Source organism: Sylvia atricapilla, chromosome 19, assembly GCF_009819655.1.
Source record: "Sylvia atricapilla isolate bSylAtr1 chromosome 19, bSylAtr1.pri, whole genome shotgun sequence".
NCBI lineage: Eukaryota > Metazoa > Chordata > Aves > Passeriformes > Sylviidae > Sylvia > Sylvia atricapilla.
Genome location: NC_089158.1, coordinates 4,602,805 through 4,620,054, shown reverse-complemented (window position 1 = coordinate 4,620,054; position 17,250 = coordinate 4,602,805). Strand labels below are relative to the sequence as shown.

General features: G+C 59.6%; 2 protein-coding genes across 2 annotated transcripts; one reads left to right on the top strand and one right to left on the bottom strand.

Moving 5' to 3' along the window:
* Nucleotides 1–539: 539 nt before the first annotated feature.
* Nucleotides 540–1,371, bottom strand: TMEM203 (transmembrane protein 203). Its single transcript, XM_066332576.1, has one exon. The coding sequence runs from the start codon at nt 1,195–1,197 to the stop codon at nt 787–789; it is 411 nt and encodes a 136-aa protein (XP_066188673.1). The 5' UTR covers nt 1,198–1,371; the 3' UTR covers nt 540–786.
* Nucleotides 1,372–1,475: 104 nt separating this feature from the next.
* Nucleotides 1,476–15,403, top strand: NDOR1 (NADPH dependent diflavin oxidoreductase 1). Its single transcript, XM_066332575.1, has 15 exons — nt 1,476–1,495; nt 2,443–2,577; nt 3,164–3,241; nt 3,524–3,621; nt 4,346–4,444; nt 5,013–5,114; nt 5,589–5,795; nt 6,098–6,219; nt 7,130–7,350; nt 7,716–7,823; nt 8,495–8,609; nt 9,429–9,575; nt 10,096–10,214; nt 12,434–12,528; nt 15,199–15,403. The coding sequence occupies exons 1-15, from the start codon at nt 1,493–1,495 to the stop codon at nt 15,341–15,343; spliced, it is 1,794 nt and encodes a 597-aa protein (XP_066188672.1). The 5' UTR covers nt 1,476–1,492; the 3' UTR covers nt 15,344–15,403.
* Nucleotides 15,404–17,250: the final 1,847 nt, after the last annotated feature.

Genomic DNA, 17,250 nt, shown 5'->3' with positions numbered 1-17,250 from the left:
AGCTGGGAGACACCCACAGGGATCATCCAGCCCAACCCCTGGCTCTGCACAGACACCCCAACAATCCCACCCTGGGCATCTCCGTGACACTGGCACTTCACATGCTGGTCTGCACTTCCACAGGGAATACTGAATTCCTTCTGTTCTCTGGGGGGTCTGAGGGCAGTGCTGCACCCCGAAGCTGGGGCTCAGTGAGATCCCCCTTCAGCACCAGCATCAGCTGTGCACACTCCTGCCCTCCCCACACCTCCATTTCCAGAGATAGGAAATGGAGTGAAACACAAAGAAGAAAAATAACATTCCTGTTCAAAAATACGCACATCAGTGATCTCAACATGACCTTCCAAAACCGTGTCAGCCCACTGAAGGTATGAAGTGCTCAGGGAGGTAAGAGGACAGATGGAAATCCATGAGCCAGTTGCTGGGTAGGGCAGGAGTCTGGGCTGTACCAGGAGATCCACGGCAAACGCCCACCCTCCAGGCAGCAGTTTTAGGTACTACTCCTTTCCAGGCGAAAAGAATTTTATAAATATACCAAATCCTTCAACGCATTTTTATTCTAAAATAAAATAACTGTCCGCCCAGCCGCGCTCACAGGACAGGACAACGCAGGAGCCGAGGGAGCACAAACAGGGATGTGCAGCGTTCGGAGAAAGGTGATGCTCTGCAACACGGCCGCCAGCTGGGGCACTGGCCCTGTCCCAGCCTGTCAGCTGCCCCTCGGCGCGGGGACAGAGACGGGAGCAGCCCCAGGAGCGCCCCCGGGCATGTCCCCCCGGCCGGAGCTCAGTTCACGCGGCAGGCCCGGATCATGAGCAGCTGCAGCAGGATGAAGACGGGCGACATGATGAGCCCGTACCAGAGCTCCCGCGTCTGCTCCACCAGCTTCTGGCACAGCAGCATCTCGAACACGAACTTGAGGCTGAGGATGGTGAGGATCCAGAAGAGCCGCAGCACCGCCAGGCGCTTCTCGCCGTCCTGGAACAGCCGCACGGACACGATGGTGGTGAAGTAGGTGCTGAGGCCGTCGGCGGCGAAGAAGGGCACGAACACGATCCACCAGGAGAGCGCGGCGGCCGCGCCGTCCACCTTGAGCACGAGCAGCACGGAGAAGACGAGCAGGGCCAGCCCGTGCAGGAAGATCTCGAAGGTGGCGAAGCCGAGCCACTGCACAAGCTCGCGCAGGGAGAACAGCATCGTCCGGGGCTACGGCACCGGCTGCGGCACCGGGCCCAGCACCGACACCGGCACCGGCACCGGCCTGGACCCAGCACCGAGATCAGCCGCAGCCCCCGACCCGGCACCGGCACCAGGCCCGGCCCGGCCCGGCCCGGCGGCGCGGGGCGATGACGTCACATGGGGAAAGGCGACATGTGATGGCGTCATCAGGCGGGAGGGGGACGGTGCCCGGGGAGTCCCGGCGCTTCGGCCTGGATGATGACGTCACAGGAGGTGTCGCGCAGCGGTGACGTCAGCGGGAGGGGGCCGGACCATGGTGAGTCCCGAGGAGCGGCCGGGCCGGGCCCAGGGCTGGCGGTGCCCACCTGGCGAGGAGAGTCCCTGAGAGGGACTGGGACAAGGGACAGAGGGACAGGACACAGGGAATGGCTCCCACTGCCAGAGGGCAGGGCTGGATGGGATCCTGGGCAGGAATTGTTCCCTGGCAGGGTGGGCAGGGCTGGCACAGGGTGCCCAGAGCAGCTGTGGCTGCCCCTGGATCCCTGGCAGTGCCCAAGGCCAGGCTGGACACTGGGGCTGGGAGTGACCTGGGACAGTGGGAGGTGTCCCTGCCATGGCAGGGGTGGAATGGGATGGACTTTTAGGTCCCTTAGGACCCAGACCAGTCTGTGATTCTGGGATTTTATTTTTTATTATTGTGGTTTGATTTATTATTCTTCTGTGGGCACGTGGTGATGGCAGCTATTTGCAGCTCAGACAGCTCTTAGGGCTGGATTCCCTCCACGCTGGGCCCTTGCTCTTGCTCCATGTGCGATCACACTTTTGTCTGTCCCTGAGCCTGCAGGCTCTGCCCCAGTCCCCTCAGGTGATGGAGGATTCCCAGGGCACACAGAAGTTTACACCCAGAGCTGGGGAACAGCCGATCCCAGGGCTGCGCTCACCCTGTGCTGATGAGGGCAGTTTAACGGAGCAGGATGTGGGTTTTAGTCTCTCCCCTGTCCTGGCCGTGGGGACAGGGAGCACAGTAGTGTCCCTGCTTATCCTATTGGCTGGAACATGGGATCACTCCCTCGGTGCTGCACAGGGGTGAGAAGAGAGCCTGTGAGCCTTGACTCCCACTGCTGAATCCCAGCTATTCCCCATCCCTGTCCTGGCTGGGTGCTGTGGCAGCCCCTGGCGGGGTCAGTGCTGCTCGGCCCAGGGCAGCCTCAGCTCTCCCCCCCTCTCCCTTCCCTCCAGTGACTTCCCTGCTGTCTCTTGCAGATGGCAGAACGGAGACTCCTTGTGCTTTTTGGCAGCCAGACTGGCACAGCTCAGGACACGGCGGAGAGGATTGGGAGAGAAGCCAGGCGCCGGCACTTGCGGTGCCGAGTGGAGGCCCTGGACAGCTGTGACGTGGTGAGTGGGACACGGGGCTGCTCTGGGCACTGCTGCTCCTGCTGCAGCCCCCCCAGCCCCAGGGCAGGGACACCTCCCATGGCACCATGGAATCATGGAACAAGCTGAGTTGGAAGCAACCTAGCAGGATTATCGAGTCAACTCCTGGCCCTGCCCAGGACACTCCAACAATCCCATCCTGTCCAAGAGCGTTGTCCAAACAGTGTTGAACTCAGAGAGGCTTGGTGCTGGTTGCTCCAAGCCCTGTTCAACCTGGCCTTGACCACTTCCAAGGTTGGGATACCCACAGCTTTTCTGGGTCGCCTGTGCCACAACCTCACCACCCTCACAGGGAAGAATTTCTTCCTAATATCTGACCTAAAGCTGTCCTCCTTCAGCTAATGGGCATTCCCCCTTGTCCTGTTGCTCCAGTCCCCCATCCCAAATCCCTCTCCATCTCTCCTGGAGCCCCTTTAGGCACTGGAAGGGGCTCAGAGTTTTCCCTGGAGCCTTCTCTTCCCCAGGCTGAACATCCCCAACTCTCCCAGCCTGGCTCCAGAGCAGTTTGGAGGCTGCTGACCTGCCTGTGCCATGTCTGTACCCACAGGCCAACCTCATCCATGAGCCTTTGGTGGTGTTTGTGTGTGCAACCACCGGCCAGGGAGACCCACCTGACAACATGAAGGTAGGATGTGCTCCTGCCCTGTGGCTTTTATGTTCCTGCTGCAGAGCTTTCTCTCCTGAGGCAGCTAGAGCAGGGGTTATTTTTGCTGGGGGAGCTTTGCAGAAACACCAGTCACATCCCAGGGGACTGAGGTGTTTGCAGGGGGCACTTCTGCAGAAAGCCATGCTCCCCACTCTGCTGGGATTCAGGAGGCCCCAGGGGGTGGGTGAGCAGGAATGCAGGGACAGGCAGTCAGGAAGGGTCTATGGCAGCAGCAGGACTGTCTGGCTGTGTCCCCTGTAGATGTTCTGGCGGTTCCTGTTCCGGAAGAACCTCCCTGCCAGCTCCCTGTGCCAGCTGGACTACGCCGTGCTGGGCCTCGGGGACTCCTCCTACCCCAAGTAAGCAGCTCTGCAGCTCCTGGGAAGCTGCTCCTCACAGCTCTGACTGCAGCAGAGAGTAGAGTGCCTGGAGAACGAAGTGGGTAAGGGGAGATAGAGTCTGATTCTGGAGCAGCAGCTCAGACAAAATGTGACTCCCACTAGCCTTAAAAAGCCTTGCCCTGCTGTGTCCCTCCTAAGCCCCAGGAATTAGGCTTCTGCCCTTTTCTTTCCTCCCAACCTCACCAAGGGTGCTTTGCTGCAGTGGGTCATCATTGACATCATGTGTCAGTCAATCATCACAGCTATGGGCCAAGGCAACAGGAGACATCACACAGAGGTGGCAGCCAGCCCTATTGTCCCAAGTCTCTCCCAGAAGATTGTTCCTGTGTGCCTCAAAGGGCTCTGGTGGGAGGGATGGGTGTGCCTGAGCTCTGTGAGGCAGTGAGGGGCTGGAGGGAACGAAATGTTCTATGGCCCAGGGCACGAGCTGCCCTGAAGGGAAGCTGGACCTCCCCTCGTCCCATTTTGGGGCTGGGCACAGCCTGTGAGGGCCAGCAAGTGGCACCCAGCTGGTTTTGTGAATTGGCACAGGCTGGGGCACAGGCTGGGCAGGGCGTGAGGCAGGTCACAGTGCTAACTCTGCCTGTGTGCTGCTCTGGTGGCCCTGGCAGTGTGTGCTGGTGCTGTGGCAGTGCCTGCTGTGATGCTGGAGCAGCCCTGCCCTGTGTTATTCTCTGCTCAGGTTTAATTTCGTTGCGAAGAAGCTGCACAAACGCCTGCTCCAGCTTGGGGGCCACCCGCTGCTGCCAGTGGCCTTGGGAGATGACCAGCATGACCTGGGGTAAGAGCCCAGAGGGGTGGCAGGTGCCCTGGGTGCCCTGCAGCTCTGTCCTGGGGCTGATGGCAGGGCTGTGTGCTGCTCCCACCATGGGGCTGCCCCTGCAGCTCTCTGGGAATGTGCTGATCTCTGCTCATAACCCTCCTCTGCCAGGACCTGGGCCACCTGCTTCTCCAGGGTGTCCCTTGACCCCTGAACATGGCCATGACCCCTGGCTCAGCCCTAGCCCTGTTCAGAGCAGGGCATGGCCGTGTCACACAGCCCTGTACCTGCAGGCATTGCAGCAGCCTCAGCTGTGCTCACCTGGCACGGGACAAAGGCTGTGGATGGCTCAGGGACTCAGTGACCCCACAAGGGCTGCTCAGGGGCTGGAGATCCTGTTCAGGTGTCAGTGGTTGGCCCTGGAGAGCGAGTGAGTGCTTAGAATAGCTGGATATGTTTCTTCCCAGACCTGAAGTTGGAAGGGAATGGCCTTGGGTGACTGTGGGGATGGTTGTTGGGCACATGCAGGGGTAGTGGGGCTTGACCCTGAAGGGATGATGTTGCTGCAGCCTGAATTTTCCACTTGCAGGCCAGATGCAGTGGTTGATCCCTGGCTCGTGGCCTTATGGGACAAGATCCTTGCCTTGTATCCTCTACCTCCTGGCCTTGAGATCATCAGTCCCGATGTGTGGTGAGTGCGGAGGGTGAGCAGGGACTGCTGGGGCTGGGTGGGGTGAAAGGCTCTGCTTCCTTGGCAGTTCTCCAGAGTGGAGACATGCTTTGCTTGGAGCAGGAATATTCCCCCCACAGCTTCTGGTATCCCCAGTGTCCCTTGTGCTTTGGCCACAGGCGGCCCATCTCTCTCTGGATGGGTGTCCCCTTGTCCCCTGGGTGGGGTGACAGCTGCCCCAGCCAGGTTCTGCCCATCTTGCTGTCCTGATGTTCCTCTGGCCCTGGCAGAGCGTGTGTGCCCAGCTGGCCTCCTCCTGCCTGATCTGGAGCCTTTGGGATCCTGGCAGTCTCCAACTGCATTCCCTTACACAGGCCAGCTCCAGGGGATAGGGGTCGTGGTGGATACAGTGGGACACTCCAGGCCTCTCCTCTTGCAGCAGCAGAAGAGCTGTGGCATGGAGGTAACCCCTCTGCATTGCTCTCCTCCCCACAGCCTGCCCCCCAAATACACCCTGCACTACCTGCCTGAGGACTCCCCAGACCCCGACAGGGACCTGCCCCAGCCTTCAGCCCCCCGGGCTGCTCCCTGCGAGCTCCATCCCTTCGCTGCCCGTGTGGTGTCCAACCAGAGGGTCACGGCACAGTCCCACTTCCAGGACGTCCGCCTCATCGAGTTCGACATCGCGGGCTCAGGGATCACGTGAGCATTTTCGCGGCTCTCCTGACCTCGTCGTGTGGGACCACGTGTCCTGGAGCCTGCCCTCCTCTTCTGCTGCCCTCCCTCACTGATACCTGAGGCTGCAGTCTTGTGGTCATGGTCCCTGCTGCCAGTCCCAGTCCGTGGTACGGGGGTCCTGCCCACGGACCGGCTCCCTTTGCCTGTCAGAGCCGTTGGTGGCACTGGGAATTGGCTCCCCTGGTGTGGGTGCTGCTCAGGGTGCCCGTGCTGTGCCTGTGGCTCTTCCCTGTGGCTGTGCTTGGCAGCTCCCCCTGCATCCCCAGGTTCAGTGCGGGAGACGTGGTGATGATCCGGCCCCAGAACTGCCCCGAAGATGTGCAGCAGTTCTGCCAGCTCTTGTGCCTGGAGCCACACAGACGCTTTGTGCTGGAGCCCACAGAGCCTGGTAGGTCCTGCCTGCTGCTCTTTCCCCTTCCTGCTGAGACAGGGGATCCCCTGAGCTCTGGCCCAGCCTGGACCTCTGCTCTTCCTTTGCTGTAGACCTGGTTAGGAGTGTTGGATGGATACAGGACACCTGCCTGTCCTTCCCCTCAGTGCTGTGTGTGTGGATCCTGTGCACTCCGGAGGAATCCAGCAGTGCCAGGCTCCACCTGGGCCTTGTGCCTTGGCAGCCCCACCACAGAGGGGAGGGTCCTGCAGCCTCCTCAGCCCCAGGTCCAAACTGGGAATCCTGTGTTTCCTTGCATGGGGTGTGCAGGTCTCCCTGCTCTGCCTGTGCCCCAGGGACCTCCTGAGGGGCTCCTGCAGCCACAAACCAGCACAAGCAACCAGAGGAACCCCTGGAAGGCACCCCCAGAGCTCTTGGTGCCTGTGTGGAAGAGGGAGAGTTTTTCTCGTGGCCCCTGAGTGCCCATTCCATCTCCAGCTTCCCTGTGTCTGTCCATGCTGGAATTTTTGCCTGGCAGACAAACCCAAGAGAAATTCAGGCTGCTCCTCACGCCCTTGGGAGAAATGTGGAGGACACAGACAGGCCTGACACATGACACTGCTGGTTATTTCCGCTGCACTGTGTGCAGGCAGGGCAGGAGCCATGTGGATAAGGCATTATCCCAAAGCACCTGCCAAGAGTTAGGGACAGCTGAACACTGCCGACTTCCTCTGTTGAGGGCTTGAAAAGCAAACTGGGGAGGGCAGGAGGGAGTGGAGGCCCGTGGTGGGAGCAGGGATGTGTGGAGTTGGCTCCAGTAGCACGTGGGTGCAGCATGTGGTGCTGCAGGCAGCAGGGCTGCCCTGCTCTGGGGACAGCAGGCAGGCAGGTGCTGGCCCTGACCTGTCACCATTGCCTTGCCTTGCAGGCACATCCCTCCCTCCCCTCCTGCCACAGCCCTGCACCATCCAGTACCTAGTCACACACTACCTGGACATCTCCTGTGTGCCACGGCGCTCTTTCTTTGAGCTCCTGGCCTGTTTCTCCACGAACGAGCTGGAGAGGGAGAAGCTGCAGGAGTTCAGCTCAGCACAGGGCCAGGAGGAGCTGTACAGCTACTGCAACAGGCCTCGCAGGACCACGCTGGAGGTGAGGCTGGGAGCAGGGCAGACCTGCCCCATCAGGGCTGTTCTGGGCCTGGAAGCACCTGGGATACGATCAGCCATAATTTCTTGGCAGAGGAGTTTAATCTACTTCACCCACTTTCTGAAGTGACCATGGATTTCCACCAGCAGTTAAGACCAGCTCTAGATCCTTATGGGTTCCTGGGTGGGCTCTGTGCTGCTCTGGGGGGCAGAGGGCAATGGGGCAGGGTGGTTGGTGCTCAGAGGTGGCCCACGTGGTGCCTTTGCCCATAGGCAGCATAGCACAGCTGTGTGGGGCAGCCTGTGGCACCCTGAGGGCAGGCAGGCTGCCTTCTGGGGTCACCAGGCCTCACCCTCTTGGCTTTGCAGGCCTTGTGGGATTTCCCTCACACTACGTGTGCCATCCCAGCTGATTACCTGCTGGACCTCATCCCTCACATCAGACCCCGTGCCTTCTCCATCGCCTCCTCCATGCTGGTAAGAGCTCAGCCCTTCTGGCCTCATTTCAGACTCTGAACAGAGGGTCTGGCAGGGCCTGGGCTGGCTGTTGGTGCAGATGTCCCCTGGAGCCTTCACAGCCCACCCAAATCCCTGCTCTGTGCTGAGCCAGCAGCAGCCTGATGTGCTGGATGCAAACTTCAGGGCTAGGCCATACTTCAGATTAAGGAGACTTGCTCTCCTGCAGCCCTGCAAGTTCCAGGAGTGTCCCAGTACACCTCAGAGGTCTGGTGTCACTGTCCCTGGGGGCAGTGGGATGCAGTGGCTCCGGAGTGTCCCGGGAGCCGGGCAAGGGGGAGTGCTGCTCCCCGCTCCTGCCGGGAGGTGGCAGTGGGACCGGCTGCCTGCACACTCAGCCCTTGCACAGCTGGATTTGTCCTCCACGGGTGCCTCTTGGGTTGGACAGTTACCATCGCTGTTGCCAGCTGTGCAGAGCACTCCTGTAGCAGTGGTTCTCCAGGAAAACCCCCTTCTCCACTGGAAAGGTTTTGAGCAAGGGGTGGGCTCCATTGTAAGTGGCTGTGCCAGACTAGGATGGGTGTTGCAGGCAGCCTGGTGGGAGGTGGGCACAGGCTTTGTCCCTGGAGGGGGTGCTGGGCTCTCCTTGAGGAGCTGTGCTGGGTGTGTGCTCACGGCTCTGTGTGACACAGGCCCTTCCCGAGCGGATGCAGATCCTCGTGGCCGTGGTGCGGTACAGGACACAGCTCAGCAAACCCCGCCGTGGGCTCTGCTCCACCTGGCTGGCTTCTCTCAGCCCAGAGCAGGGTAAGTGCTTGGACTCTGTGGGAATCCTGAATGCTTCCCACATCACCCAGTGCTCATGCCTTGGGCCTGTGATGGAGCTGTGTGGGTGCTGACCAAGTGCAGGAGCTGCCCGGCTGGAGCACAGCTCCATGGGAAGCACAGTGGTTTGCCAGGATGGTCCTGCTGTCCTTCCTCACTGCCCTATCCTCACCAGAGCACAGTGTGCCTCTCCAGCTCACCCTGAACTCCCGGGTTTCTCCCAGCTGCTCAGCCCTGCTGTCCCACTGTGGGCTGCTGCTGGTGTCCTGGAGCTGGCGGCACTCTGACTGCTCTGGCACCTCCGGTGTCATAGCCACAGCTGGCCCCTTTCACAGAATCACAGAAAAAGCTGAGTTGGAAGGGACCCATAAGGATCATCAAGTCCAACCCCTGGCCTTGCACAAAACCTCAACAATCCCACTCTGTGCATCCCTGAGAGCCTTGTCCAAGTGCTCCTGGAGCTCTGGCAGCCTTGGGGCCTCCCTTACATCCAGCCAGGTTGGATCTCTGCTTGCCTCCACCGTCTGCCCTGGCACAGGCTGTGTGAGGAGAGGGCTGTCCCACAGCCCGTGTGCTGGGGGCTCTTGCCTTGCTCTGGGCTACACTCAGGTTTTTGCAGAGGCAGTGCTGAGACACCTTTTCACACACACACACTGTGCCCTTGGTGCCAGGGGATGATGAGCCAGGTCTCTCTGTGTCTTTGGAGCACCCTGAAAGAGCTGGGTGCCCATTTACCCTCCGCAGGCAGGAACAGGGCACCGGTCATGGGGTGATGCTTGTCAGTCTCTCTCTGTTTCACAGGTGATGTCCGGGTGCCTCTTTGGGTGAAGAAAGGAGGAATGAAGTTCCCAGCTGACCCTGTCACCCCTGTGATCATGATTGGCCCTGGCACAGGCGTGGCACCTTTCCGAGCAGCCATACAGGAGCGGGTGGCACTGGGACGCAGAGGTGAGGGACGGTCCTGGGAGGCACTTGGGATGTCCCCTGTGCAGACAGGTCTGTGTCAGCAGAGGGAAGGAGGGACTGGGGGTCGTCAGGGTTCCACCAGGTCAGGCTTTGCTGTGTTGAGCAGAAGCAGGCTGAGCTGTGGGACAGGTGAGGCCCAGAGGCTGCTGTGTGTAGCCCATGTGGTTATTCACAGGCTGTGCTGCAGGGCTGCTCTTTGGGTTGGGTCAGGCTCTGTAGAGGCTCTTTCTTGGCTCTCTGAGAGTGAACATGGGTTACTGAGCTCAGCTGCTGCTGCAGCTTGTCCCATCCTCATTCCCTTGGCTCGGGGAGCAGGCAGCCCTGGGGGACACTTCCTGCTCTCCACCTTTTTCTGCAGACAAGAGCCTCTGGTTGCCACAGATCACTTGACTTCGTGCTCACGTGGCTTGTGGCTCTGCAGGCTGGGGCTGTCAGCCAGGTGGCACCAGCAGTGCCCAGCACTGGGTGCTCCCAGCACAGCCCTGGTACTCTGCTCCTGCAGGGAACTGCCTCTTCTTTGGCTGCCGACACAAATCCAAGGACTTCTACTGCCAGGCGGAGTGGGAAGAGCTGGTGACAAAGGGCCTCCTCACCCTCTTCACAGCCTTCTCCAGGGAGCAGGTCAGTGCCCAGAGGAGGAGGGGAGGTACAAGAGCATCTCGGGCAGCACTCATGGGACTCTGCCAGTGTGTCTGTCCCCTGTACCTTGGTATGACCTGAGAGGGGTCTGGTGAGGTGTCACAGTGGCCACACACCTCAGGGCTGGCTGAGACCCCCTCCTGCCCTGCAGGGATGTGTCTGGCTAAGCTGAGCTGGAAAGGTTGCTGGGACAAGGCTGGAGAGCAGCAGAGCAGATAAGGCATTAACCAGCTTTGTTTGGCTGGACCACGTGAGTGATAAAAGGCTCCCAAGGCTCTCAGAGGGTCACCAAGCAATAACTTGGTTAAGTCCCACCGTCTTCAGCGTGTCCTTGTGAGCCCTGGCTGAAGCTGAGGAGCTTGGCCTCTGTGCCAGCTCTCTCTGAGTCTCAGGTATAAGGAGGAAATCTCCCCATGGGTATGAGCACACCCACAACTCAGCCCCTCACTTTGCTTCCTGCTTTCCTAGGCAGTGTCTCTGGTGGGCGGCCCTCCTCCCCCCTTGGAGCTGCAGAGGGGAGCTGAGAGTGCAGCCAGAGATGCTCTCTGAGCTGGGGATCTGTTTCACTGCCTTCCTCTGTCCATTGATGGCACTGAAAGCTCAGCCTGGCTTTGGAACAGAGATGCGATAAAAAGGGAATGGGGATCTCTCAGTAGCTCAGCTGCACCAGCCCCAGCCCTCTCTTCTGGATGTGTTCATGTGTTGACATGAATTCAGCATCTTTTATCCACTCACTTGTAAGGCAGGAGCTGGGTGCTTCTGTGAAGGCTTTCCAAGTCTGTGATGAATAGGAGCAGCACTGCAGAGGGTTGTTGAATGACCAGTGAAGGGGCACCTGCTGCTCTCTGAATCTGGAGAGCAGCCAGAGCCACCTTCTGCTCTTGCTGACTATGGAGGGATGGGACTTCCATTGGAGTGTTCCCTTTCTCCAAATCAGTTTGTCACCAGAGTCCTCTGCTCCCAAGGCAGAGTGGGAGCACAGCCAGGTGGGATGTGCCACATTGGGCCATTGTGCCTTTTGCTTCAGGAGATACCACAGCCTTTAACTCATCAAAAAGTTTGTTGTCAAACGGCCAGGTGAGGGCTGGGATGCTCCACAGCTGAGCAAGGTTCTTTCTTAAGTCCCTTTGGGTGCCAGCCAAATGTGGATGCCCTGAGACATTGTGACCCCAGTTTGTCACTGAGCTGCTCTGGTTTTAGGTCCTTAGATGATCCCCTTGGAGCCCAGGCTGGCTGGCAGGGCCTCTGGCAGCACTGAGCTCTGCCCAGCCAGAGGAGCTGAGCTGGCACTCCAGGGCCACCAGCCAGGGGAGCTGTGGGACCCACACACATCTGCCCAGGGCTGTTCCCACACACAGCTCCAGCCTGCAGGAGCTGAGGCACAGTGAGAGCTGTCCTGCCTTTGGAGAGGGGGCCGTGGGGAGGAGGCTGTGCCCATGGCTCAGCTCACACTGTGCACAGTCAGGCGTGGGGGGATGCCCAGCACAGGGCCTGGCCTTCATCACAGTGTCACCTTTGTCACGGGAGCCCTCTGGGCCAGCAGTGAGTTCAGGCACGTTGGCAATGGTGTTCTCTTGGGCAGGAGCCAGGGCTGTAGGCAGTTGCTTGGACACTTGAAGTCTTGTGGATTAACCCTTTGGGAACTCTCCTTGACTGGGCTGTACTCTGTCCAAAGCCAGTCCTCATGCAGTCCCTAAGCACAGTGGAGGGGCAGGGACTGGGACTGAGGCTGTCCCTCCAAGCTTTCTGCCCTTTCAAGCTGTTTCAGGTCTCCAGCAGTCAGGGGTGCAGGGAGGAGTCCCTGTCCTGTAGTGAACTTGGCACAGAGGGGCCACAGAGCCTCCTCTGCCCTGCTGGGAGAAGAGAGAAGAGGGCAGGAGGGAAACCCTCACAGAGCCTCCCCAAGTCATGGCCTTGACCAGTGGTTACCCAAAGGATTTGGGGGGCTGCCTGGGGCCCAGTGTTCCTCACTGGGCTACTGCTCCTGCACCCATCTCCCACCAGCCCATCCCAGTGCAGACATCGGGTGTGGGGTTCCTCTTCCCCACACTGGTTATAGATCCAACTCCTTCTCCCAGTGCCTTCAGTTCCAGGGGGCTGTGCTGCCCTGGGCTCCTGCAAACAGCCCCTGAGAACAGTCCTGGGAGCAGGAGCTGAGGCTGCTCCGGAGCTGATGAGCTCAGTCCCTTGTTTCCCTGCAGGAGGAGAAGGTTTATGTCCAACACCGCATCCGGGAGAACGGGAAGCTGGTGTGGGAGCTGCTGAGCAGTGGGAATGCTCATGTCTACCTGGCTGGGTGAGTGAGAGGTCTCTGGTCTCTGTGCAGGGCTTGGGGGAACAGGGCTGCACATTTCTGCTCCTTCACCCACCTGGAGGCATTTCCTTGACTCAGACCCCTGTTACAGAGGGGCAGCTCAGCTCATTCCTCCTCTCTGTGTCCTGCTCCAGGAGCCCTGGGCTGAGAGGGATGTTTGTCACCTACCCCGTGCTCCCATTATGAGGTGCACAGCTGGAACTGGTGAAGCTTCTCCAGCCAGTGCCACCTGCCCAGCCCTCCCCCTGCCCAGCCTCTGACCCACAGCACATCCACACCCAGGAAAGGCCTGGCCCCTGCACAGCCCTCTGCTCCAGCAGTGCTCGCTGAAACTGGAGAAAAGGCTCGTGTGGCACCTGTGGCCACTTGTGTGGACAGGATCCCCAGTGGTGCTGGGGCTCAGGAGCAGTTTTGGAAGCCTTGGCACATTCTGTTTGGCTCTTTGCACTCAAAACTGCCTCCTGGGGCAGGGACAAGCCCTATTGCACCACAGCCAGTCTCCTTGGACAGCACAGTCCCTCTCCAGGTGCTTGTCTGGGGCTGTTTGCACGTCTGGATCTGCTGGCCAGAAGGTGGGGTCTGGCCTTTGGGGTCAGACATTGGCAGCTCTGCTCTGAGCTCTGTGCCCGTGTCCTGCCCAGAGCCCTTGACCTGCCTGCACCGCAGTGAGAGGCTGCTCCCCACTGCCCGGGGGAGGCTTGGAAAAGCCCTGGGCTCCTGGAGCTGGGCAGAGCCCGCCCTTGGCGTTTGTCGTGCACCCCGTGACCTGGGGAGGGCAGGCCTGGGCCCGGCTGTCCACACAGCAGCGAGTGCAGGAGGTTCTTTCCTGCCTGCATTCACGGGAGCAGGAACTCCCCTGGCGCCTCGCAGGGCGAGACTGGCCTTGCTGCATTCCTGGGAGAAGGAGATTCCTGTTTACTTCCCGGGCAGTGGAGGCCAGGTCACCCCACTCCATCCTGCACTGCTGCTGCATGGAGCTTCCTGGAGCCTCACCCCAACTGGGCATTCCTGCCCTTGGGTCTGGGGCTTGGAGCACTTGGGACTTAGGGTTGTGCCTCCATCCACAGCCCAAATGTTGGGACTACTGAGCTGTTGGGTCATGGCTTTATTCTCTCCGATTCTCGTACCTATTTTTTGGTGCTGATGGAGATCCCCAAAGAGGATCAGTGTCTTAAAAAGAGCAGATTTTTGTGTGGCCATGAGGATGATATTTTGGACATCGGGGTTGCTCTGAGACTCCTCTTGTTGGGGGCTTTGTCCCTGATGTGGGGTGTCCCTGAGCCCCTGTCAGGCAGGTGGGATCCAAGAGCCTCATCCTCCCCGTACAAGTGACACTGTGCTGATGGCAGAGGACACTGTTCCTCCTTTCCTGAACAGCCCAAACCCTGTTGAAAGGCTCCCAGGATCACCCTGGCCCACAGACTCAGCTGCCAGTGGGGTGCCAGGCAGGAAAGTGCAGGTGGGTCATCCTGTTTTCCCCCAAAATTCACAGTTTCAGCCAGACTAGGAGAAAGCTGAGGGAAGTGGGTCCTGAGCTGTGTGACCCTGAGCAGCAGCCCTGGGCCATGGGACACTTGTGTCTGCCTTCCCTTCCTGGACCAGGTGGGCTCTGAGGAGCCAGGGCTGCATCTGCTCTATGGTTGTCCGTAGCTTGTCCCACTCAGGGGCAAGAAGGTTGAAAATGTCTTTTTTTTTTTTTGAAAAAAAAAAATTGCTATTTGACATGTTTTCTATCACAAAGCTTAGCTCCATTATCTTGTACTTGCATATCAGTGCCTGACTCAGAAACAATGAGACTCTTCCAAAAAAAGAAGACCTCCTTTCTGGGTATTTTGGGATGTTAATCAGCTTCAAACGCAAGTCAGAATTCTGCCTTGTTCTTGGGAAACAGCAAGGACGTTGCCAGCTGCTTGTGCCAATTGGAGCAGGCTGGGAAATTTTTTATTAGATTTTTTTTTTATCACACAGGCAGTTCATCAAATGAAACTCTCTCCAGGAAAAAAAAAAAAAAAAAAAAAGTCTGAATTTCTGATTTCCCCTAAGAAATAATTGTGCTTGAAAGCACTGAGTTCTATTTGGGTATTTCTGCACAGGGGCTCAATGTTTTCTCCAGCATTTCTCTGATTTTGAGGCTTGAACTGGCTTTGGTTCCAAATGTCACCATCAAACCAATCATTCTGGATTTCTCGAGAGCAGGCAGCAGCAGGATGGGAGCGGCTGCTCCTACCCAGCTGAGGATCAGACATGTTTGACACTGAGTGATTCCAGAGATGAAAGGACAGGTTCCTGCCCTCCTGCTGATAAATTCTAACCCCTGCATGTTGCCCGTGTCTCTCTAATGAGGATGCTGGTAAACAGCTATGTGGGGCTGGTGTTTGATGCTCCTTCCCTGGGGTCTGGGGCCCATGGCTGTGTTTTTGCCTGCACATGCCCGTGGTGAAGAGTCCTGTGGATAATGGCCTTGCTCTCAAGGCAGTGGTAGGAGCTGCCTCTCAGGCCTGTCATTTACCCTGTGCCAGGACAAGGCAGGTTCCCACTGCCCTGTGGTGGGCTTGGCCATGGGGACTGCTGATTCCTGATCCCGGAGCACTGGGACTGCTGCTCTGGCCCCTGTTCCTGCCTGCCCTCCACTGTGTCCTGCTCTCTCCCCAGGAATGCCAAGGAGATGCCAGCAGCGGTGGCTGAGGCCCTGCAGTCGGTGCTGCAGCTGGAGGGTGGCCTGTCCCCCTCGGAGGCAGAGGAGCATTTAACAGCCCTGGAACGGTCCCAGCGCTTCCAGTCTGAAACCTGGTCGTGAGCCCGGCTCCTTGCCTCCCCCTCCCCACGGACTGCCTGAATAAAGGAGCCTGCAAAGGGATCTGCCTCTGGCATCCTTCTTGGGCTGGGATTACCCGAGTCAGGATGGGGGTGGATTTACACTCCCTGGCAGCAGCAGGGCCATGGCAGCACAGGGGGACCCCATCTCCTCCAGGGTTTGGCTCCCTGTGCCCACAGCCCACCAGAGCAGGGGCCAGAGGTCGCTTGGGAGTGTTGCTGGTTGGCTTCAGCGTGGGACTGATCTGCCCCCTTGTGCCCCAGCCACAGGGGTCCCTGTGTGGGGTGGGTGGCACCCAAGGGCATTGCTGGAGCTGTGGCAGTGGCCGCTGTTGGTGGCAGGGCCAGAGGAAGGGAAGTGTTGCATGAGAGTCTCTCCACCCCGGCGTTACTCAGCAGTGCTTGCTGCAGGAGGAGGCTGCCTGGACAGACCTGTTCCCCCTGTCTCCAGTGGCCAAGGCCTGCAGGGACAGGCACAGGAGGAAGCATCTCTCTGCTGCCAGTTCATCATCCTGAGCCTGCTGAGGTCTGAGCTCTCAGTTCCTGCTGACTTACTCCCTTCCCTGAGTGCCTGCTCAGCTGCATCTCTCCTCCACCCCATCCTGGGAGCTGTTTCCAGTCCTTTCCCTGCAGCCTCGAGTCTGTGCACCCTCCTGGCCCTGCCCGTGCCCCAGTGGGACCAATGCCACCACCTTCCTCCCCCAGTTCAGCGAACTGGGTGTCACTGTGTAAATAGCAATTAGGACCCAGGGCATGAATCAGCAGGGACATTCCCTGGGAGCAGGCTAGGACAGGAAGGGACAATGGTGCCACACCATGCCTGTCACCCAGCCACCCACCCATGGCCGAGTCATGGGGTCCTGCAGGGGCGAGCAGTGCCCGGGGCATTGCTCGAGCTGTGGCATCACCGTGAGGGGAAACAGGGTGATGTGGGGACTCACCACCCCACTGCTTTGCTCTGAGCTGGGCTGGGTGTCTCCAGGGGCAGTGGGGCCAGTGCAGAACTGCTGCATAGCAGTCATCACCCTGGTGCCACCATCCCCTCCCTCATCTGGGGCATTGTCCAGGTGGGAAACCTGGAAGGAAACCTGGAAGGAAACTTCCAGGCCCTGCCATGTGGGACGTGGCAAGGAGAGGTGGCCCAGTACAGGGACCAGCACAGGGGACAGGGGGTTGGACGAGGGCAGCACAGGGGCTGTTCTGGGAGCTGTGCTGGGGTCTGAGCTGGGAGGCTGTACTGGTGGAGCACAGGGCCATGCTGCCGTGCCCCAGGGACAATGGTGTGGGCAGCAGTGGCCGCAGAGGTGACTCCACTTGTGCCGGGCAAGGAGAAGAGGCGGCCGTGGGCGCAGCTCCTCCCCAGCTCCGGCGGGAGCTGATTGGTGCGGGCATGGCCGCCTGCCCCGGGCTCCCTGCTTTTGAGCCGCTTCCAGGAGCTGACAAACCCCAGGAGCTGACAAACCAGACTGGTTACAGCCAGGCTCGGCCCCAGCCCTGCCTGGCCCACGGCAGGAGGCAGCTGCCTGCACGGGTGCCCGCCACGCCTGCACCCTTCTGTGACAGCGGGCAGCACCCAGCTCAGTGCCCTCTCCTCTGGAGCGTGGCGGGTCAGTACTGCATTGGTGCTGGGGAGGAGGAAGAGGAGGAGGAGGAGGAGGAAGAGGCTGTTGGATGCTCACGGTGCTGCCCCTCTTGGGTGGCCTCTCGGTGAGGGTGATGGGGCTGCAGCCGGTGTCAGAGGCTCCTGACCCACTGGCCTGGGAGGACTCCCCAAACCGCACCGGAGGGATGTTGGGACTCTGTGCGGACACTGCTGCCGTCCAGCCCTTCAGGCAGCCTTGCTGAAGGAGCCTCCTGCCCTGGAGCAGCCCCGGCGGGCGCGGGACGAGC